Genomic DNA, 25,124 nt, shown 5'->3' on the forward strand with positions numbered 1-25,124 from the left:
ACAGACATAAACCTGTAGTATTTAGACAGGAGAGCCAACAGTATAGTAAATTTACACATGTTCATGTTGCTTTTAGTTTACTAAATAAATATCAGTTATTGTATTTGGGCTCCCTTTAGTATATTGGAGTTTTAAAAACAGTACAGAACTGTATTTCAGCAATTGCTGTTATTTACATCAAATAAAGCTGCAGATTACTAAATCAACTTATAAATCTAAATAGTGAGCTGGACACATCATTAGTCACATTTGTGTTCTATTAAAGCCCCACTGTAGTACCAAAAATGAGGTTAAAGTAATTTCCTTTCTGGTGAAAATGCACTTTTAAATCTGTTTATATGAAACATTTCTGACCACAAATGTTAAAATCATTCCACTAATTAAAACAATAAGCAACAGGCTTTTCATATACATTCAGGAATACACTGCAATATTTTTAAAATGTATGGAATTATATTCTTTAGCTAAACTACTTGGTTCATGCAATGGCTGTACCATTTGCAGAGACAGGTTAGTATTTGTATAAAGAGTTTAACTTAAGGCTATTCATAGGTTTTTTTTTCTGCTGCTAATCTACATTTTGACTAACTCCAAGATTAATTTTATATCATTTCCTTGAGTTATACAGACTATAAACAAGAAAAATAGCCAAACTATTTTTTTCCAGTAAAGTCAATGATTCAGATAAGCAAGGATAAAACAGAAGAAAAAACTCTGGTAAATATATGTTTTAGGGAAGTTAAGAAAATAAGTAAGATGAATTACAATCAAGCTTCTGTGTTGTACTGTACAAGCAGTTTGGGATCCTAAACAGATGAAAAAGAAATAAAGCAAATGAAAAAAAAGGGGGCTGATAAAGATTTTGGCTACAATACAGGAGACATATCATTACCATATGATCTAATGTGGGTGTCAGCCTGGATTGTGTTCATTGAGGGAAACCTTATTTTTTAACTGTGCTGTGGAATAGAAGCAGGAGGGTTTTCCACCAAGTGACAGTCACTGAGCAGTAACCTACCCCCTCCTCCTTTCCACACCTGCAAGTCCTTTGCCGGGGCTGAATATTTAGTTTAATTACATCTCAGCTTTGAGAGCTCCTCTTGCAAATCCCTGGATTAAAAAGGTATGGCTTTCAATCATTGTCCTGAACTATGCTTCAGACTAATAAAACTTCAGTCAAGGCTAGAGCAAAAATGGTTGCATTTTACTGGGAGAAGCAAGAAAAAGCCTACTAAATGTTTAGTAATGTTAGTGTTGTACCCTGAGCTTGTGTTGTTTGAGAACATGAGAAGAAGAATACGTTCTCAAGGACTGAGTACATTTCCTATTGTTCATTTGATTTTTGCTGTCTTTTGTTTGATGTGTAGAAGTAATACGATATTGCTTTTTTCTTACTGTGAAATTTGGCAGCAGGATATTCTGTGTTTGTAGTCACATATTTAGAGTATATGATATAGTGTGTGGGAGAAAAATGTATGAGTAGTTTCAATTCTGGTTGGAAAAGACAGTGAAATTTTGCAGTCTTTCTTTCCATGTATTTTAAACTTTAGTAGGAATATTTTCAGTTTCAAAATAATGTGATGTACAGTTATACAGACTTGATGAATGTCTTTATAAAATTAGAAAGTGGTATGTTAACATATAGAAACAATGGACTACACCTCTGAGAGAAGGTGACTCTGAAAGAAAGAGTTGAAAAACAAAATTCCTAAAGAGCTGAAACTCCTGTCAGTGGACATTCGGGCTCTCTTTAAAATCCCAACTATTGTGTTCGCACACCTATTGTTTAGTATACAGAATAGGTAAGACACGTGGTCCAGGGATTTTTTTTTAATTGTACATTTCATTCAAGTAAAACTTTATGATATTATAAGAAACTCTTCGGACAGAAAGTGGTCATTTTTTCATTAGTTGTAATGTAGGGTAAAAAGACCACCACCAATACAGTGGTTTCTGGTGACGTGAAATGATGCAGCTTTTGTGGAAAAGTCTTCCTCATTGTGTACATATAATTAATGCAAATGTAAACAGTTTTGTGCTCTAAGCCCAAATACCACATCATAAACCATTACGAATTCAATTCAATCCGTCTTTCCCTCTTCCTTTCTAAATGAGGTGTGAACATTAATAGGACAATTTTCTTTTATATGATTTTTAAATGGCTGTTGTTTTGTTAGGAATATATATATATATATTCCTATCTTCTGATTATTTTTCATTAGTATGATTTTCCCCCATTGAGTCCTTAATGCAATATATATATATATAATCTAAGCCCCATAACATCCATTATGGCCCTAACCCTGCAGTTCTCACTCACGCAAGACTCCCATTGAACTCATTAGGGGTCTTGGCTGTGTAGTGACTACAGGATAAGGCCCTATGACAGTATTTAGTTGATATATGTCATCAGTATATATTAGTGTGCATGAGTAAAATATGAAAAGTGCCTCTATGTTGTTTGTCAGACAATTTATTTCCAGTAGAGGATCCTGACTCTGCTTTCTTTGAAACTAATGGACATTTTACCTCTGGGATCAATGGGAACAGGATCAAAATGTTAATGGGTCAAAAACAGTTTACTTTATACCCAGGAGAACCTCTTTAAATCAGCCATAGCATGCCAGTATCATGGTATTTCTCTTGTGTATCTGATTCACATGGCATCTCAAAGTTAATGTAAATTCAGAAAATTTGTCTTTGCTCTGCTAATATTTCTGTTGTTTACAATACAACATGCTAAGATAAATGGTAATAAATTATGACTTTTACCAAGGGACAGAATATTTTTGGAAACTGTATTGTCGTTTTACTACCCTCCACTCCAAAATTATCAGAGTGCTGAATTAGATGAAGTAGTACTAAGAAAATGGTAATGGATTAATGGCACTTTGTTATATTTTTCTTACTTTCTCTCATACTTATAATTGTGTAGTCTCACCACACTCAGTACCCCTTGTACCTGGAATACCCGCTATGGGGATAAATTGGATTACAATTGATGGCACACTACAGACTGTACAGGAAAAGAAAATGCTTCTAATTCTAATTAAAAGCCATATTGCAATACACATAATCACACTGAATAATACCTTTCTCCCGGTGAAGTCCCACTGAAGACAAAGGGATTATTTACAGAGTAAAATATCCTTACTCATATTTGATAGTATCACAATCTGGTCCTAGAATGGCTAAATTAGAGAGACTTTAGTTATAGTTTTAAAATATTTTAAAGTATGCCATATTTTGTATGGCAGACTTGTCATCTGCTTAAGAAAAAGGGTAAAATGTTTTGGGAAGTTGCATTCTGGGAGTTATTTTATGCAAATTATGTAACAGGCATAGAGCTAGATACATTCTAATCCATCTAGCCTTAGACAACCACCAGCTCTCTAACAGAAATTTGTAGATCTAATATTCTGAAAAGAGGCCTCAAAATTCAGTGCCTGGTTTCTAGTTAATTCATTTCAGAAATGAATTTTTGTATTGCTGAGTTACTAATTTAAACAATTAAATGAACATTTATTTTTGTATACAGTTATAACTGTACCTGGGACTACATTTACTAATGTAAGAAAAGGCTCCTAATGTGTCAACAACAATTCCCCTCTTCCTTTATGAAAAGGCCACCATTATTAATAGTTGAGCTCTTTAGACCCAAGAGGGATTTTTCAAGATAACTTTTTCTGTATATTGCATGTGGTAAAAAGAGAAAATATTCATGGTTAACTAATTTGTAATCATCTACCACAAAATATGAAAATTACTCTGAATATTGGGAGTTTGAATATTTCCCTCAACACTGAACAATGCGTGCCAGATACTCTAAACTTGCAGAAACTAACTTAGGGCCCAGTCCTAAAACACATATGTATGTAGCTTTCCTCTTTGAGTCCAGTGGGACTACTCACATGAGCAAAGTTGCTCCTGTGGAATAAAAATGTTTTCAGGATCAGGCCCCTAAGTCTCATTAGAAAATATGCTGACAAAAAATAAGTATAAACTCAAATGCTTATGCAGTGCAAAGCAAAAGATTTTTTTTAACACGACATAGTTATAAAATAACATACCCTAAGCCAAGTAATTGGAAAGGAGGCCAAGAAGAAACCAACATGAAATGAAGCTTCATAATGTTCTTTAAACTGGGAAATAAGTATAATTTAATCAGCTAAAAGTTTTTTGCCCAATCTCCAGATCTTGTTCCATTTCCCAATCAGCCTCGGTGGGCTATAATTTAGCACACACACACAACAGGCTGGCTCTTAAAAAAAAAATTACAAGACATGAAATATGCATTATGGTGGATTTGAGAATCTCAAGTTCATCCCTAAAGGAACAAACTCATAGCTAACAACTGGCAGTGAAAGCACACACTCAAACTGCTACGGTGGCTAAGTACTGACAAATGGAAAACGTGGCTTATTGTGTTGACTGTTTTGTTTAATAATGTTGACAACACTTCCTGTTCCTAATAAATGCAAACAGATGTGTTTACAATTACCCTAAACCTCCTCTGTAAAAAGTGTTTTTGACAAGTATTTAACATTCTCCTACCCATGTAATATAAGTGGCCTATCTGTAATGAACAGGAACACATTTATGTAATTGGTATATATGCTGTGTATCTCCTTAGGAAAGCAGCTTTGCAGGAATGATAGAATGCTACCATTCTTTAAACCTTTGATTTGAATCCTAGGTTCACTGGTTCTGTTCTGAGTAGATGAAGTAAACCATGAAGGTGGCTGTCTTCTTCCTCCTGCTTCTGCCAGTATGCTGGGCCAAACCATTCCACCAAAAAGGCTTGTTTGAGTTTATGCTAGAAGACGAAGGATCTGCTGATCTTCCTCCGACAGACAGTCCTGACATATACCTACCCGGAGCAGTATGTCCATTCCGCTGTCAGTGCCATCTTCGGGTTGTTCAGTGTTCAGATTTAGGTAAGCTGTGAAGTAGCTTCACAGAGAATCTGTCTATGCTTGTTTTATAGCTAACTGTTTGCAGGTACTTTAGATGGATGGCATAACTAGTGAGTCCTGCCACACTATAATTTGGTTGTTGTTGAAGACTCGCTTTATACAAAAAACCTTGCTAAGGTTGTTGTTAACTAGAATGAACTGTATGAAGGGGTCTATAAAGTCTAGGAAGCTGGAGATTTGTGGTGATGACCAGTGAAAGGTTTGTGCTGTATGTATATTTTCTTGCAAAACCACAACCTCTGCAAGCAAAATCACTTTTCTAGGCTCTATAATTTATGTATCTCAAATGAATCCAAGGGGATTAGATGGTAGGGATGGGAAAATCTTAAAAGGCTCTAAATTCTATAGGCCACTTTTTGTTATCCTTACTCACACAGAAAAACCATCCTATTTATGTTTATATGTAATAGGTGTAGGTATATTATAATACTTTTGTCTGTTGGCTTTATTGTATGGATGGCTGGGTGGTGTTGGTGGCTTGTGACATTCCAGAGGTCAGACAAGATGATCTGGTTGTACCTTCTGGCCTTATACTCAATGATTCTATGATGATTCAATGATTTCAATGGAACTGTGTGTGTAGTAAAGGCTTTATTCACTATGGATAAAACCGGACCCTTAATTAGACTGAAGCTATTTACTTGGAGAAAAAAGTTTACAAACATTTCAAAACATCAAAAAACTTTTAGAGCCATTTATAAAACATTTGGCTACGAAATTATTCAGGTCCAGATCGTGATACCTTACTTACAATAAGTAGCACCTTTAATGGCACTATTTATGGAGTAACTTTAATGGGACTACACATAGCATATTATTCAACATGAGTAGCGGTATCACAATTTGGCCCTGAAAGGAAATCAAAAGTTGTTTTCTCCAAGGCAGTTGGTTGGTTTATTGAGCTGATAATGATTTGATCAAACTCACTGAAGTAATAAGAAACACTTTCAAAACAATCAACAGCTCAGCTATTTCAGTGTATTGGTATGTTTTTATTGCTTTTCTATACTGCAGCTTTGTTCTTTATAGTTATCAATCGTTTCTAGTATGGAAGTGTACAAAGGCCCCACCCAGGATTGGGGCCCTCATTGTGTTGGGCATTGCACAAAGGTCAAAGAAAAGACACTCCCTTCCCTGGAGAGTTTTTTGAATTATTGAGCATGTCACATAATTATGAAACAGTGACAGTCTGGCAAAGAACCAGGAAAGAGCAAAATTCTCCAACCTAAGTTGCAGATGTGAGCACAGACTAAGAACCATCAGCATGTGCACCTCTCAGAGTACAGGTCCCAGCAGAAGAGCCCTAGCACCAAGACAACAGGTATCAAAAGTACTTTCTAAATTGGATGTTTCATGTGCCATGAAGACCTAAGGTTTCTCTACTGTTGTAAGAATGGTTAATATGAAGCTTGAATTTAGGGAATTTTGGGAACTGTGATCTCCCTCAACCTCTTCCTGCTCCATCTTATAAGGAGCCCAGGGATCTGCAGGAGGTTGGAGTCATTCACTCATAGGACCATGTCTGCACTTGTTCTGATGTCCTCCTGTCCCCTCAGTTTACTCTCTGGTGACATGGTTTCAACAGAGCTGTGCTACCAGGGACTCCCCTGAAACACAGCTGCTCCTGGGTCCTGTTTTTCTCCCACCCACCCCCAGCAGGTTCCTTGCTACTGAAGGATCTCAGTGGGAAAGGTAATATAGTCCCAGGACACATTACTTTTCCCTGATAATCTCAGCAGGCCTGATGGCAGAAGATGTGCATCCCCATCCCAGCTTGCAGCCCACATAGTGTAGATCCTGGGAAGGGTGAGATTGTGCTCTTGAGGTGGCTGACCCAACAACACACAACATCTTAGTTGAGAGGGAGGAGATATGCTCACAGAAGGATCCCTCTATGTGCAGAACATGGAGACAAAATCTGGCCCATTTTAGAGTTTAGTCCACATCCAGGGCTGGACCTTACCAGTGTCCAGGAAGTGCTGGTACAGCTGATGGGGAACTGCAAAGGAGCTGTATGCAGTTCTCCAATCCTACTACTAGATTTCCTCCATCTCTGTCCCAAGTGTCTTTTACAGCAGTCTCGCAGCCTCATCTTATAACAGCCCTTTAGGGTAGGGGAATCACTGAGCTTCGTGTGCACTGGCCATATCCTCTCCAGCTCCCTGTGCTGCAGGGAAAGGATAAGGGTGCCATAGTATCTGAGAAGCCCATTGTATGCTAACTAAGGAGTCCCCCATACTGGGAATCTGCCCTCAACTGCTCATTTATCTGACCTCTAATCTGTTCTCAGTCAACCAAGCCAATCAGCGGCTGCCAGATGAATTGGGTTCATGCAAACATTGAATGGAACTGAGGTCAGAGAAATAACGCATTGAAAAATCCACACTGAAACAATAAAACCTAACAATGAAAAATCCACCTCCACCCAAATCACTGTCAAAGAGTGCTAGTACTTATATAACAACTCTAGGCTTTTTCCCTAGTCAAATAAATTACCCTCGCATATTATCACATTTAATCATCTTCTCCAAAGGGAGTTTATACAGAAGGCCACAAGCAGTAATAGGATCTTTGGAAGAATATATTTAAGAATTAACCAGTTCCATCCTTGCCCACAGGGAAAGAGAATGTCTGGATCACATATACAACTAAATATTTGTCATGAAAGGAGAGCCATTAGAGAGCTCCAGGCTTGATTCATCCAGACCAGTGCACTAGCAGCCCTGCTGAGGAAAGTCTGCCCAGTATGGGAGTCACAGAGGCACAAAGCACTCCCAATCTTTGCTCCACCAGGAGATCTAAAATTTGCTGGGGGGAGAGCAGCAGTAGGTGCTTGGGGATGAACTGGTTGAGCTGATTTGCTGGATAGCCTCCATTGGAAGGCTCCTGTGGAACCTCGGGCAGAATTTAATTCCCCCCTCTCCACCCCCGACAGAATTTCTGAAGGTTGGCAAGGTAAATACTCCTGCCTGAGGATGAATCTGCACCTGCTGGGACAAGGCTTACAGCTTGCAAACCTCTGCCACAACAGGGGTTAAACAATCCCACCATCTGGATTAGAATATTGTTTTACACCTAAGAAGCAAGGAGCATGTATAGGGGAACTGTCAGAACTTGATCTATACCATATGGGATTCAGAGACCAACTCCGTCCTTTTTCCCAGTACATTTTGTGTCTACAGCTGAGCACATTTAAAACAAAAAATCCTAATTAAATAAATAAAACGACAAAAACAGGCATGGTGTTCCAACAACAATCGTGTCAGCTGTATTTTTTTTTGTTTTTTTTTTGTTTTTAAAAACCAGTCATGCCCTCATAAGAATATCCCCAGGAATTGATTTGCTCTGCCTCTGAGCCAAAAAGATGAACTGAGCTGTAAGCAGGTAGCTAAGTTTCCAAACTCAAAAATGGAGACGAGGAATGCACATCCATTTGTGACAAATGGCATATCAACAGTGCTGCACAATTAATGATTACCCAAATGCAACATGCCCCAGGGCTTTGAGCAGACAAGGCCATTTTGGTATCTCATTATATAGGCTCTGTACGCTCCAGAACCTGTCCTCTTGTCAAAAAGCAACCATAGCATTGCATGATAGAATAATCTTTGTCTCAATGTGTTGCATTCTATAAGACCTAGTCAACCTTTCCCCAGAGATTGGAGTCACCTTTGCAATTAGCATTTAATCAGGGAGAGAGGATTACAGCAGGGCCTGCTCTTTAGGTATCAGTGTGTGTGTATGTATATAGGTATAGAGAAGACATGCCTTTATCTATCCCTCCCTCCAGCTGGCCACTGACTAATACAAGATCTAGCAAGGGGGCCATTTAGAGTGTCACTCTCCAGAAGCTGCTGCAAGAGGAGTTCCTCGTAGGGCTCTCTAGTAGGCAAGGTGGCACACATGCTTATATTGCCCCCTCGGCAGGTACAGAATGGTCCACTAGCCCTTTCATAGGGGGACAGGGCCATGGCCCTGCATCATCTCTGCCTGTGTCTTGTACCCAGGTAATACATGGAAGGAGCAGTCCTTGCATCCTGAGAAGTACAGAAGATGCACTTGTGCCCAGCTGCCACACAGGACAAAACTTGCTCCATGAGCCCTCTCTCACACACGCCAATGGAGAAAATCTGGCCCTGAAATGAATAAGATGTACAAGGAATGAATGCTCAGTCAGTGGTTAAAGCACAGGAAAGCCTGAAAATCAGATCTCAGTTCTAATTCCAGCTCAGATTGTAGTGTTTTCTTGTACGCATCATTTAACCTTCCTGTGCCTCAGTTTCTCCATTTGTAAAGTGGAGATAATACCTGCCTCAAAAAGGTGTTGTAAGGCTTAATTCCTCAGTGTGTGAAAGACTCTCTGAGATCACTGGATGAAAAGCTCACAGAATTATAATTAGTATTGTATTTTTTTAAAAAAATATTGATACAGTTTCTCTCATAGAAATATATTAACTCTTTGACCTTCCAGTTTGTACCATAGTGCCCTGATACAAATTAATTTGTCTGCTTGTTTCAAGTCTTCCAGCAACACCTAAAAGTCCTTTCTATACTCATGGCTCAATGCGGGAATATTTACTCTGCTACAAAGGCTTCCAGCTGCATTGGCATGGATCTTGATTCAGACTTCTGTTTTCACTATACAATCTGTCATGAGGAATGATATCACCTTCCTTGGTGTTGAGCCGGAATCCGCTGTAATGGGAGAAATATTCAAATATGCTTTAGGTGATTCAAATCAAACAACTGCCACATTTACAGAATATTTCTAACTTGAAAAAGTTGTTTTCAAAGTCCAGATTTAGTTTGACTAGTTTAGGAGAAAATAAATAGGGTCATTTTCTGCCATGTATATTTAGCTTGAAAATCTCTACCTCTGTGCTTGAATTTTGACCTTCATTTCAGTAAAAGACTATTTCAAGACAAATACATAACCTGAATTTTCCCTGGGCTTTTAAATGGCATGCACACATATTCAGATAATGAGATTTTTTTAAAAAAAAAATATGGCTATTTTATTTATCTTCTAGCTTTTGAACTTTTAGGATATGCTTCCTTCCTGTTTTCAAGATTTTTTTTCCAGCATCAATAAGAGCTAGAAACTTACTCCTATTTTAAAATAAAGGCTGAAATTTTCACGCAATCCCCTGATTCCAGAAGCCAGGTTTTTAAGAAAAATAACAAATATGGAGAGATTCACAGTAAGATCATGAGAGTTGGCAGCACTCCAGGATAGTGATTTAATTGCTATCTAAATAGGTATTTGGAACAGACCACCAATGGTAGTGGTGGATTCATCATCTCCTGTGGTCTTCCTATTGAGACTGGATGCCCTTTTGGCAGATATAACTTTTGTTTGACCAAAACATTGGGGCTCAATACATGGGTAAATAGATTAAATTTAATGGCCCATAACATATTGGAGTTCAGACTATATGAGCTAATAGTCCAATTTCCTTCCTCCCTGCCCCCAGCCTTAAACTCTACAAATACGGTCTTGCAGAGATCTGTTGAACAATTGCATCGATACTAGAGACATGTCTGTGGGAGCTCAGTTTACCCTAAAACTGAAGAGCTACTCAGTGGATGATGAGAATTCACTGGAAAATGTGATCATGTCACGATATTTGTACAGCATGACTGGCATCACTAGCTGACCAGCACGTATCTTGCAGTAAATATACCATGGATTATATTATTTGTGGTGATAGCTCATAGAGATCTACACTGGGTAACAGTTTTTATGCATATCTTAGAGTTGAATAAACATAGAACTCAGAACATTCTAAAAGTTTCTGAAGTCTAGAATCCATGAAATTATAAAACTTCCTTGAAAATTGTCAAAACAATGGCTAGTGCTAGGCAAAAGTAAACTACGCCCACATTGCAGGAAACATTATCATCAGCAATGTCAATGTAGCTACAAAGCAGGTCTCATAGCTCATACATACTTGATTTGCTAATGTTCCGATTCTCCTGTTGATAAGCTTCTGCTTGAGAATTAATCTCTCTTTAAAAGTTAATTTTGTGTTAATTTTCTTGTTCAGACATGAGAGTTGCCATTTCTATGCATTTCCTGTGTCATACATGCGATTCTTGAGTTTTTTGTTTCAAGTTGGAAAATAGCGAACTTTTTCAAATATTAAGTAGAAGAGTGTGAAATCCCCACTCTACTGGGGTCAATGGCAAAAAAATCCCATTGACTTCAATGGGAGTCAGGATTTGACTTTTCCCAATTTAGCTGACAGTTTTTTGGATCACACTATATTAAGAATGTTTATAAAAATGTATATCACATTAAGAAATGTTTAATAGATATTTTAAGTAAAGGTTAATCAATTGTTATAGAATCCAACAGGACAAGTTTCTTATAGCCATGATTTAGCCATCAATAAGATCTTCTGTTAATAGTCTCATAACCATCTATAATGCATACTGCTCACGTGTGTAATATCTTACTGCATCTATTAATCATTTATTAACTCTTTATAAACTATATGTACTAAATATGAAGCATGACTATTTCTAGACTGTGCTACATAATGTCCTCCAAAGACTCCAAACCAATACTTTTAAATAGTCAAAGAGAAGCTACACTCAGAGAATCCATCTCAGTTTGTACACTGAACCCAATGCAAGCCAGGATGGGATTTTGAAAGTTTAGAGTCTTATTCTGGACCCACTGAAGTCAATGGTAAAGCACCCATTAATTTAAATGATGCAAGATGAAGTTTTTAGTGATTACTGGGTACTCACACAGCACGTAGGTCAGCAAGGTACTTAAACTGCGTAAGGTTGAGCACCAGATGAATACTGCCTTTGAAGGGAAACTCCGCACTTCCAGTATCTTCAAAAGGTGTTTGAACAAAGATGTTCCAACCCAGATATTTAGATGACAATTTGCTGGCTCATTGTATCCATTGAGATGTTTCCCAGAAAAGATCTTTAGGAGAGCTTGCTACTCCCACTGCCATTCAGCAGCGGCAGAACCAGGAAAAGACTATGCTAGACTAGGGGTTCTCAAACTGTGGGTCGGGACCCCAAAGTGGGTTGCAACCCCATTTCAATGGGGTCACAAGAGCTGGCGTTAGACTTGATGGGGTCTGGGACTGAAGTTTGAGCCCCACTGCCCGGGTCCGAAGCCGAAGCCTGAGCTGGCAGTGGGGCTCAGGTTACAGGCCTCGTGCCTGGGGCTGAAGCCCTGGGGCTTTGGTTTTACCCCCCCAGGGTGGTGAGGCTCAAGCTTTGGCTGTGGGCCCCTAACCTGGGATGGCCAGGCTTGGGCAGGCTCGTGCTTCAGTCCCCCCTGCTGGGGTTGGGTAGCAATGTTTGTTGTCAGAAGGGGTTGGTGTGCAATAAAGTTTGAGAACCGCTGATCTAGACCCACTGTTGCTCTATATGTCAGCTACTTTATTCAGAGGGCCGATATGCTCATGCCCACCAAGTATTCACAGGGAAGGGACTCAAAAGAGGGTAAGCAGGTAGTAGAGAACAGCTGTCTGTGTTTCATTACATCTGGTTTTGCCTTTTTCTGTAATGAAGTTCTCCAATAGTACAATGTTTGATTAGGCAGTTTTACCAATAAATACTTTTCTGTACACTCCATTTTTTTTAATTTAGGGTTTTCTGTGTTTGGCCTTGAAAACAGTGTTAAGACATGACAAAATTGCAACTCTCTCCAATTGCATCATATTTAAAGGTTTCAGAGTAACAGCTGTGTTAGTCTGTATTCGCAAAAAGAAAAGGAGTACTTGTGGCACCTTAGAGACTAACCAATTTATTTGAGCACAAGCTTTCGTCCATTCAGCGCACTGTATGTAAGAGAAAATGAGACCAGATTAGATGGAGTTGTTCTGACTTGATTGTCTAGACAGAGGGGAGAGAAATTAAGACACAGAACCCAGAGTACAAGGAAATCATTGTCTCATTCCAAGACAAATCATGGGGACTACATCACAGAGGCCCAATCCTGAGTCTTTTAGCGCCTGAGGCAGAATCCTTTATGCATGCACTGAATGGAGAAGGCACCTGGGAGAAAACTGTGTAGTTGTCTGTTTACTCTTAGATTGGATCAGTTTGGGTTGCTTTGATTTGCTAAAGAACTCTAATGAGTGGGTGCTGTCAGTTTCATTCCAATAAGAAGCAGAGCCCCATGGCCTATAACTAAAATGGGAAATTTACCAAAAGACAGGGAGTGTGAAAACTGAAAGCTCTTAACAGAAAGAGAATCATTGGCATATACATGGTATATAGCTACAGGCTGCTTCCATATAATCTCTAAATATATATATATGTGTGTGTGTATTTAGCACTTACCACCAGACAATCCGAGAGCCAACCTTTGCAACTCCCTAAGTTGTGGGAGTCAAGAATACCCTCATTTTTCACATTAAATGTGCTTGACTGTTGTCATTGTGAAGAGAGCCGAAAATATATACATTAAACACTGGGACAGAAAGCTTAGCAAAGTAATTTTTCCGAAAAGTTAAAATGTATTCAACCCTACCCGACAGAAAGGAAGAAAGAAAAAATGGTCTGGAGATGTATGGAACAGGACAGAGATAAGAAGGGAGAGGGGATAAAGAAATGGAAAATAGGAATAACCAAGAAAAAGAAACAACTTTCTGGTTACTGAGTTTATTTGATTTATGCTCCTTACATTTCCCAGAACCCCTGTAGCTAGAGTCCCAAGAGGATCATACCAAGGATGATCCTCCAGCAGCAGAGACCACCACATCTTAGGGAAATGACCCATCAATGGCTATTTTGAACATGTTTTCTCTGATATATTGTATATATCAGAGAAAACACCAGCTAATCTGGAGATCTATCATTAAATAGCTAAAAAAAAAAAAAAAAATAGCCCAACAACATACACAAAGCCCTCCAGCAGAAAAAGGGGAGGCTCCTAGTGGCTACTTACAATCCTCACTTTATTTGGAAAACTGTCTTTTGACATTTAGTAAAGTGTTGGTAAATGTGCCCATATTCCAGCACAGCAGTTTGCTTCCATTTTTCTTGCATTAGAATGGGCTGGTGATACTCCAGGGATCCTTCCCATTTTATGAACAATGACCAAGTTAAGTTTGGGAGCCCCTAAAAAACTCTACCAATGACATGCCTCAACACCTCGCCCCCCCCCCAAAAGTGGTCCTGTGCAGAGGAGCATGATCACAGCAGACAAAAGTCAGTGTGGTAGAAAGCAGAGGAGAACTTAAACGTTGTTATTCATGCCTGCCCCAAAATAATAATGCTGACTCTGGCAGAGCCTGTAGTAAAAGTTGCAAAACACTTTACAATATCTGTTTCCAGATGCTTAAAAAATGAGAGCTAAGCAAAGACTGGGAAATATTGTCCCAGCTATTCATTCCAATTTGGCAGTGCTCACATCCCAAACTGGAGTGCTCAAGCTTTACTAATGTAAATACTTGTAAGAAGGGTATTTTTACCTTTAACAAATGAATATTCTCACAAAATAACATCAACGGTATAAACCGTTGTCAAATTCAAATTGCACTGTCCTAGCTCGTTACAGGAGTCCTGTGATATCTGTTTCCTGAGTGGATAATTTATATCACTAGCTACCACCAGGCAAAATGAAGTACTGTCAGCTTTGGCACTTTTAACATGAGTCTTGTGATATCTGACTTTTCACTTAAAGCCCCAGCTCCTGGAAACAAATGATTTAAGGAAATCCGAGATTCTCATATAAAGTAAATTTCTAGCTCTCTTGGCTCTGGAGAAAACTTGAAAAATGCGACCCAAGTGAGACTCTACAGGATCAAAAGACAAAGAAAAATACCTCAAACCTTTTTTTTTTTGCAGTCTTATGATTTTTAATTTTAAGCAAATCTCATGGTCCCGACACGTCTTTTGAACACTGCAGCTGGCAATCCTGGAAGTGTGACTACTGTAATTACAGTTAAATATACATTCTGAAATGCACACCATGTTGGTTAGTTAACTCTCAGAGAAAAAGGTCAGGATCTGTCACGCCCTCACACCGGTGCATGAAAGTGAGAAGGGGCACTCAAGGCGAGACCCCCCCTCATTCAGAGCCTGTGCAAACGCCTGTATCAATTTTTATCACGGCAGTACCTGAGAACTTTGTATTTGACTGTGGCACATGTGCAGTTTCACCTTCCTCGGTCTCTGCGTTGGGAAGTAGCAACGGATAAGTAAATGCAGTATGAAAAAAAAAAAAAGAAGGGAATGCTATTGACAACTGCTTTAGCAGAAGGTGACGTTTAGTCTGTTGCACATGTTTTCCCATGGGGTGGCTCAGAGCCTCTATTCGTATTTTAAAAAATAAATCGGGAAACAATGGCTTTATTTTTGCCCAAACCAAAGTGGATCTTCGTGGACCAAAAGTCTCATAAGCTGAAAAGTGAACACACTTGAAAGAGCTTTGCTGGTCACCTTTACAAAGAAGATTGCTGGTAACACTCAGATATATTCTCAAGGGCGCGTCAGCTTTTTGGGTGTAAAACAAAACAAAGCCAATGGATAGTCTTTTTAACAATCACACTGTCCATTAGACTCTTAAGTCACTTCAGCACCTCTGCAGACATTACCCAATAGCACTAGTGACTTAGTAGCAGACAAGTGACATTTCACTTTTACAGTAGACAAGTATGGGAGGGGAGTTCTGGATATTCCTCAGAATAATTTCTTATTTCACGGATCACAGGAAGCAGTTAGTAAATTATTGCCATTTGCAAATGCCACACAGTACAGAACATATTTTCAGTACATTTTGAAATGCATCGTTTGTGAATTCAAAAATCATGAAGCAGACTTCCACCCCCAAAATAGCAATCTCCAAGTCCAACTATTTTTCCCAAGCTAGACATTCCACTCGCCTTGCTCCATTCCCCATCTCAAACTCTCAGTCCTCCAGACTCCACTTACTGCATCATTAAGGGGACGGGAAGTGCTGGTTAGCTCAGTGGTGCAGTCTTCCACATTCTCTCCCTGTTGTTTTTTTTTGCCAGAGCACTTATTGGCTGTGCATGTTCTCAAAGCCCAGAGCTGTGTGCACAGGAAATGCAAGCAGCTGCTGCAGAGACCTACTCAATCAGGAGAGCAGCCTCTGATGACTACCGCTGGGAATTACAAGTGGCTCAGCCCAAATTCCTCAGCTGTCTACAAGAGCAACATTTTAAAAGAGCCTTAAATTATGACTTTTGTGATAGTATTGTGACTGTTGGTAAAACTGACACCTGAACCACAACATTCATCTCTGTATTTGGATTTTGGCCTCTGCTAGAGTTCGTGGTAGAGAGTTTATTCAGGGATTTGATTCAGGCCCATCTCTGTTTACTATAGTGCAGTTTATATTATTAAATATATACAATGTAAAATACATCATGCACCACATTGCTCAGTTACAGTTGTAATAGAACTTTATGATCTGTACTGCCTAGGGTTGCCAATTTTGGTTGGACATATTCTTGGGGATTTCATCACATGACAGTCTTTAATTGAAGATGAATCTTTAATTCCTGAAGATGTCAGGACAATCCTGGAGGGTTAGCAACCCTAGCACTGCCTATATATTATTTTGAATATATGGTCTCAACATTGCAACAACAGAGTTTGCATTAAGACATTCATATACCAGAGAAGGCTCTGAACCCAAACTTCAGATATCAGTAATCCTGAACTTTGGCGTGTTGGAAATCCAGACCTGGATCTGGCTCTAATTGTAGCAAATAATGATGGTCCTTATCTTTATAATGAGCATAACCAACATCTTGGCTCAAAACACCCTGAATATTCAAAACCCACATGCTAACTTTGTTGCTTGAACCTGTTTCTAGCGTATCAGTATAACACACATACAATGTATATGATCTCTTATATACAATATATTTTTTGAAACATGCCATATGTCACATCAATGACTTCTGTGACTGCTACCATGACACACCCCTGAAAAGATGAGATTGAAGACCCTTTATAGAGAGAAAGGAAGGATGGTCTTGTGGTCAAAGTGCTGGCCTGAACCTTAGGAGACCTGGGTTCAGTCTCTGGCTTTACCACAAAGATGCTATGTGCCCTTGGGCAAGTCACTTAATGTCTGTGTCTTGGTTTTCTGAGCTGAAAAATAGAGTTAATATTTTTCAAAGCTCACAGGTGTTGTGAGGATAAATTCAGGAACGTTTGTGGAGTCCTCAGATACTATGGTGATAAGAAGTGTATATGTAAATAGGGGCCCACACAGACAAGTTGCTTGATCTATACCAACCCTCACAGACAAGAGCTCTGATCCCCTGTCCAGTTGTTAAGCCCTCCCCCCAGAAAATGATCCATATAGATTACTGAAGTGTCCATGGGGACTCACACACCTTTTGTTGCCCAGCACCTCACAAAGCCTAGGGTGGTCCCTGATGAGTTGTAGGAAAAGAATGCTAGTGATCTCCTAGTCCAGGAAAACATGCCTCAAACACATTTGATGACATTTATCATCACCAGAAATCTGTGATATCTTTAGAAAACAGCTGTATATTAGTTCCTCTGTTTACTTGTGTGTATAAATGTAATGTTAGGAGAACATGGGTGAAATGTAGTATGCAATGTTTGAGACCAGTTAAAAAAAGAAAGCAATTAGTGGTAGATAAACCTACCTATGACATCTTCCTAACGGTCACAAATTGGTGACATGAAAATAGAGTACCTGAGGTAGAACATTAGAACTTGCATTGCAGGAAAGTGGCTGAGTGGTTGCAGTGAAATAGGATTTTGATTTGACTGAGTTGTACTATATGCAGTACAACTGGGTACTATTTATTAGCAGTGCTCAGAGAGAAGGAGATAGGTTTCATAGCGCACCGCGTATGGCAAGCTGCATTGTAAAGAATGTACATATGTGCTGTGAGTGAGGCAAGGGGGGCTATGAAGTACTTATCTCATGAAAGGCTTAACCCTGCCAGTTTGACCCCATTTAAGTCAATGGGAGTTAAGGGCACTCTCCCCCCCAAGGAATTGCTCAGCACCTTGTGGCATCAAGTTCTCAAACCACATTGTGTATGGTGCACACAGAACGCACAAGGGCTCTACAGGATTTAGTCTCATTCACTGTGAATATTTTAAGGTAGGTTGTGAGATCTCCACCTCCTACGGATCTCGTAAATTACATGTGATGAGGGCAGACTAATGGTGTCTACCAAGTACTATATCGTTCTATAGCACTGAGTCAATTCTCATTGCTGAACAATTTAAAAGGGAAACAAAGTGAAGGTGGCACTGGTTACATGTGCATTACAATTTGGTCTTTAATTATACAATCATATACTCTCCCTCAAAGAAAAGGAGTACTTGTGGCACCTTAGAGACTAACCAATTTATTTGAGCATAAGCTTTCGTGAGCTACAGCTCACTTCATCAGATGCATACTGTGGAAAGTGTAGAAGATCTTTTGATACACACAAAGCATTTTTTCATGCTTTGTGTGTATCAAAAGATCTTCTACACTTTCCACAGTATGCATCTGATGAAGTGAGCTGTAGCTCACGAAAGCTTATGCTCAAATAAATTGGTTAGTCTAAGGTGCCACAAGTACTCCTTTTCTTTTTGCGAATACAGACTAACACGGCTGCTACTCTGAAACCACTCAGTCTTCAGCAATTCCAATTCTGGAGTCAGTAGTTGGCTGCTTCCTCAGGGTCCAGCGAGATAGGGAGTCTGGCTGTAGGACACAACTCAGTCCTGCATTATTCAACCATTGAGCCCATAGTGCTGCCTCCATCTTCCACTATTTATAGCCTTTTTTCCCCACTGTGCTCCAGCTGGCTGATCATGACCATGAATGTGTGGACCTTGGTAGTTTGCTTGCCCTTAATGAAAACCCTCTGCACAGCCCCAGAGACAACTATTCAGCATGCCTAGTAACTACCACCCCTCTAGGCATTCTGGGAACTTCTAAATGCTCTGTGCTGTTCTCTGCACATGCATACAGACAGAGGATTCAGCAAAAATCCCTGCTTCTTCCCCACTGTTTCTCCCCACCCCTTTAGGCTTTTTAAAGAAATAATTTGCTGCAGTAGAAGCATGTAGGTAACATACACTATACATTGTGTATACTAAGTTTAGTGTTTTAAGGGTGGGAATTATATATATGTCTATACATAATATATATGAAACAGACTTTTGATGTTACTGTAAATTTCTCTGTTTAAAAGAAAAGCATAGGAAACATTTACAAATTCATTTTTATATTGCTAGTGCCAAAATTACAAACAGATGTTTGATGATTGTACCAAGGTTTGCATCACATGTGTCACTTATGATTCATTTTAATTAATCCAAAACGATTTCCCATTTCTCATTCATATATGAAGCTTGAAGATGTGGGTCACAGATATTTGAAACTTGAAGTGTTCAGTCTAAAAATACACCTTGAGGTCTAGTCTCTAGCGAGTAACCCCTTCAGTGGTAATACAAGCATACATACTGAACATGTTCCCTGGGCATCAGATAATATTACAATTGTATTGTTTCTAGTGTGCCATACCTCCCTACCTTAACTGCTTAAATCACATACACTATTTTATTTAAAAATAAATAGAAGTCCTTTATTGGCAACTATAAGGTACAGATATTAATGGGAATACAAATGATTTAACCATTTTAATATTTGTGTAAAAACCTGATAAGCTCTTTGTTTTACAGTAAACCCCTCTTATGACAGAATTGTTTCAACTGAAAAGTGCTATTTTAGCACATGTTCATAGTCATCAGTGTTATCACAACCATGCCTCTGGCTGAAGGCAAATTTGTATATGAACCAAGTAACATGGCTAATGCACTGAGGCCCTGATCCTGCACCATAGAAATCAATATGAGTTTTGCCATTGACTTTAATGAGAGTAGGATCCAGCTCTAAGTTAGGGGTAATGTTTTTTAGCTGTGAAATGTGGAGAAGCTTATGCCATATCGGACAGTTCCATGCCCTGAACACAGATGGAAGAGTATATGATGCCAATTTGATTCTTACCAGTGTGACAGGGAGTGCTCACCTCCTCAGTGCCTCTTGTTGGCTGGGTGTGATGCTGGAATCTTTTTTCACTTACTGCTGGTGCCCTCTGTAGGTAGCTGACCTCGCTAGGCACATCTTCCGTGGCTCAGCCCTCTGGCTAAGTCAGACAGTCAAATGGATGAGCCCCTTGTAGGCTATTGAAGTCCAGAACAAAAGTCTTTCAAACCCCAGCTCAAGCTGGACTCAGCCCCTCCTTCCTGAAGGTGCCTTCTCTCTTCAACACCTCTAGACGCCTTTAAATCCAGTTCTCTGATCAGACTTCTAAAGGAGCCACTTAGGCTACTTCACTACTGCCAGTGGGGGAAACTCAGGCCCATCCACTACTCCAAGTCCCAACCCAGGGACCCTATATACAGCAGCCATATACCACTGCTTCCAGTTCACTGCTGCTATTCCCTGAGCCTTTTCCCACATAGCCCCTTTCCTTTCACCCATTAACTTAAGGTTACAGCTCTTAGGTTCTCTCATTCTTAGGGCCAGTAAATCAGCCCATCAAGCGTCCGGTCTAAGCCAAGCCCCCTTCCTCATCCCTCTTCTCCCAGTCAGAGACTGACATGCAGAGCCCCTACAGCTCCTTTTATCTGAGTCTACTGGGCTCTGATTGGCTGCATCTATGCAGTCTCTCTAGGCAGGCCTGGAGGACCCAACTTCACTGTTCTTTTCTTGGACTGGGGTGTAGTTGGGGCTCTCAAAGGGCCAGTTACAACCTGTCACAGCTAGTCATCTTGTTCTCAGAAGGTAGCACTCATAACTCATCTCAAGCAGGATGGTTCTGTTGTACAAAAGCTTTTGGATGTTAATGTAATTAAGAATCCATTGATTAAATGTATATTATGCTTAGTTTTGATAAATATCAGAGCCAAAATATTTAAACTTGGTTGCCTAATATTAGACAACTTTCATATGGATTTAAAAGCCTAAAGTTGAAAAGCCCAAATCTGAAAACTTTGTATCGGATGTTTTATGTTTCAGGTTGGCAATGATCAGACAAAGTCTTGATATATAACACAGGGTCTTTAAAAATAGTATGCTTAAAAGAAGACCAGGCTTAACAAAAATAGGTGCCCAAAATTAGGCCCCTAAATCCATATTTAGACACCTAAATAACTAGCCTTATTTCCAAAGTTGCTGAGCACCCAATAGCTGCCATGGAGGTTAGTGGGACTTGCTAGGTGTTCAACAGTTTTGAGAATCAGGCCACTGATGTCCCTACATATGGGTTTGGGAGCCCAACTTCAGGCATCTATTTTTGAAAATTTTGGCTAAAGTTTGTAATTAGTCCTATGTGGAACATTCATGGTAGTACAAGGATGATATACAGCTATGTGAGCCCCTCTATGATCTGGTGCATGCTGGATTTGTGAAAATAACTGACATTTTGGTTCATAGAGGCTGAAAGTGAAACATCCCTACCTTGTATGTTTGTTAAGAAGTAAAAGTTAGACAAAAAGGCACCTTTACCTGGAACATCCACAGGATCAGGGATTCCTAGTTCTTGTTGGCTATGATGGTCACCATTAACAGTCTATATTTATCCACAATTACTACAGCATTGCATAACCACAGCTTATTTTCCTAAGCTAAGAATAGGGAAAACTTGTTGTTTTAAGTTTAAGGAAATAATTGTGCTACCTCAGAAGGCACCGTTTGTGGTAACTAGTGTCTTTGTAACGGTGGCCACTCCATATGAATATCCATAGCTCATGTTCCATGCACTTTGGGACTGAGATTTGTGAACACATCAAACCCACACCAATACTGATGTGGAAACGCTGCACAGCCTTAATTCAAGAGTTAAAAGAGGAACATAGAACACATGAGATCTTCAATTATCTGAAACTCAAAAAAGAGTCCTAAAAAAAGTGACAGGTTTCAGAGTAGCAGCCATGTTAGTTTGTATCCGCAAAAAGAAAAGGAGGACTTGTCACACCTTAGAGACTAACAAATTTATTTGAGCATAAGCTTTCATGAGCTACAGCTCACTTCATCGGATGCATGCAGTGGAAAAAGTGGAAACTAGTCAAATTACAAACGATGACTATAAACAAAGAACACAAGTATGTAGGGACAAAATTAGAAAGGCCAAGGCACAAATGAGATTAAACTAGCTAGAGACATCAAGGGTAACAAGAAAACATTCTATATATGCATTAGAAGCAAGAGGAAGACCAAGGACAGGGTAGGCCCATTACGCAATTGGGGGGGCCAAGGGGGAGGGAATAATACCAAGAAATGTGGAAAAGGCAGAAGTGTTAAATGACTTTTTTGTTTTGGTTTTCACCAAACAGGTTTGTAATTATTGGACGTCTAACATAGTGAATGCCAGTGAAAATGAGGTAGGATCAGAAGTTAAAATAGGGGAAGAAAAAGTTAAAAATTACTTAGACAAGTTAGATGACTTCAAGATGCCAGGACCTGATGAAATACATCCTAGAATACTCAAGGAGCTGACTGAGGAGATAACTGAGCCATTAGCAGTTATCTTTGAAAAGTCATGGAAGATGGGAGAGATTTCAGAGGACTGGAAAAGGTCAAATATAGTTTCCGTCAATAAAAAAGGAAATAAGGACAGCCCAGGGAATTACAGACCAGTTAGCTTAACTTCAGTACCCACAAGGATAATAGAGCAAATAATTAAGCAATCAATTTGCGAACACCTAGAATATAATAAGGTAATAAGCAGCAGCATGGATTTGTCAAGAACAAATTGTATCAAACCAAGCTAACAGCCTTTTTTGACGGGGTAACAAGCCATGTGAATAGGGGGAAGCTGTAGATATGGTATATCTTGACTTTAGTAAGGCTTCTGATACTGTTTTGCATGACCTTCTCATAAGCAAACTAGGGAAATACAACCTAGATGGAGCTACTATAAGGTGGGTGCATAACTGGTTGGAAAACTGTTCCCAGAGAGTAGTTATCAGTGGTTCACAATCAAGCTGGAAGGGCATATTGAGTGAGGTCCCACAGGGATCAGTTCTTGTTCTGGTTCTGTTCACTATCTTCATCAATGATTTAGATAATGGCATAGAGAGTACACTTATAATAATTGCAGACAATACAAAGCTTGGAGGGGTTGTAAGTGCTTTGGAGGATAGGATCAAAATTCAAAATGATCTGGAGAAACTGGAGAAAAGGTCTGAAGAAAATAGGATGAAATTCAATAAGGACAAATGCAAAGTATTCCATTTAGGAAGAAACAATCAGTTGCACACATAAAAAGTTGAAAATTACAACGTAAGAAGGAGTACTGCAGAAAGGGATCTGGGGGTCAGAGTGGATCACAAACAAAATATGAATCAACAGTGTGACACTGTTGCAAGAACAGCAAACAATCAGGAGTGTTGTAAGCAAGACATGAGAAGTAATTCTTCCGCTCTACTCCATGCTGATAAGTCCTCAGCTGGAGTACTGTGTACAGTTCTGGGTGCCACATTTCAGGAAAGATGTGGACAAATTGGAGAAAGTGCAGAGAAGAGCGACAAACACGATTAAAGGTCTAAAACATGACCTGTGAGGGAAGATTTTAAAAAATGGGTTTGTTTAGTCTGGAGAAGAGAAGACTGAGAAGCGATATGATAACAGTTTTCAGTACATATGGTTGTTACAAGGCAGAGGGAGAAAAATTATTTGCCTTAACCTCTGAGAAAGAAGAAATGTACTAAATTACAGCAAGGATGGTTGAGGTTGGACATTAGGAAAAACTTTGTAACTGTCAGGGTGGTTAAGCATTTGAATATATTGCCTAGGGAGGTTGTGGAATCTCCATCACTGGAGATTTTTAAGAGCAGGTTAGACAAACCCCTGTCAGGGATGGTCTAGATATGAGTGCAGGTCCCCTCCAGTGCTACGATTCCATGAGGCTGTACATTATAGGATTTAGGTGTGTAGGGCACTCTAGTCTATTCTATCCACATATGCCCTCTGCCTCACCATCTCCACTGCTATTTATGCCTATGGTAGCTGGGTGTGCAGTGTGTGTACTCTACACATCAACGCAAGTGTAGATTTATACTATATCGGAATAAAGTCTCCACAATGGTTACATAAATTATTTATCTCTCCTTGGTTTCAGGCATGGTCACTCATTATCCAAAGTTTGGCAGGTAGTGCTGGAAATGTATGCAGTTAGCGAACAGAAACATTTTTAAATAACAGTGATAGTTATAAAGCTCAGTTAAATATATTACCAAAGGAATGCCTCTTTTGATAGTTTGCCATAATTCACCAAAGTAAACTCTCTCTCTCTGTGTCTACAGAGGGGGTTGGGAGTTATTTTGGTGAATTGCGGCAAACTATTAAAAGAGGCATTTCTCTCTATATAAAAAACAAGGACTTTTCACCCCAAAACTGGATTTCAGGATAGAAACACAGGCTCCAAACCTGCAAACATTTATGAATATGACTAACTTTAAGCGTGTGCTTACATGTTTACAGCATCAGGGCTTGATGTTGCAGAGTATTTTTTATTTTATTTTAAAAGAAAAAACATGAAAAGAAAAATTGTTCTTCATCAGTTTGCAAACAACATAATAGCCAGAATGTATCACCATATCGGAGACATACCAATAGAGTGACCTTTCAGAGACAACTCAGGACTGGGTCAGACTAAAAACATCCATCTAAGAAGTTCAAATCCTTTCTGAGGAGATTTCAAGTATATTTTATATTAGTTTACAGTATTACCGATAGAATGTCTGTCCTAAACAAGTCCAGAGAGTTCTACTTCTGTTCGTTGTGCATACAAAGACATTATTAGTATCTATAAATTATCTCTGCCCTCTCTCATACAATATTTTGCATTTTGTTAAAACCAGACTCATTAGTTAGGAAAGAAAATAGGTAACTTTATATCTGTTGTGAGGTTTTCATCAGACTAAGTCATAGCACAAAAGGAAAATTGGGCAAAGCTTGTAATATTCAACACTAAGTAATTTTATTTCCATTACTTCATCGGAGCTACATATCAGCTATTCAGAAAATGGTCCCAAAGAGAGTCTTTAATTTAAATTGTCCGATGTTCTTTTGGCATCCCTGCATTCTGACATTTCGGCATACTGAAACCCAGAGATCTGTTCTCCATAAAACTTGGATCTAGCTTCAGCTTA

At 39.2% G+C, this 25,124-nt stretch overlaps 1 protein-coding gene across 1 annotated transcript in view; it reads left to right on the forward strand.

The window, feature by feature from the left end:
• The first annotated feature begins 923 nt into the window (after positions 1-923).
• The window catches only part of DCN (decorin), a 44,675-nt gene continuing 20,474 nt past the window's right edge, over positions 924-25,124 (forward strand). Inside the window, exons 1-2 of the mRNA XM_073327563.2 lie at positions 924-1,123; positions 4,697-4,937. Coding sequence (XP_073183664.1) covers positions 4,733-4,937 — 205 coding nt within the window. The 5' untranslated portion in view covers positions 924-1,123; positions 4,697-4,732. The remainder of the gene's footprint in view (positions 1,124-4,696; positions 4,938-25,124) is intronic.

Source organism: Lepidochelys kempii, chromosome 1 (assembly GCF_965140285.1).
Source record: "Lepidochelys kempii isolate rLepKem1 chromosome 1, rLepKem1.hap1, whole genome shotgun sequence".
NCBI lineage: Eukaryota > Metazoa > Chordata > Testudines > Cheloniidae > Lepidochelys > Lepidochelys kempii.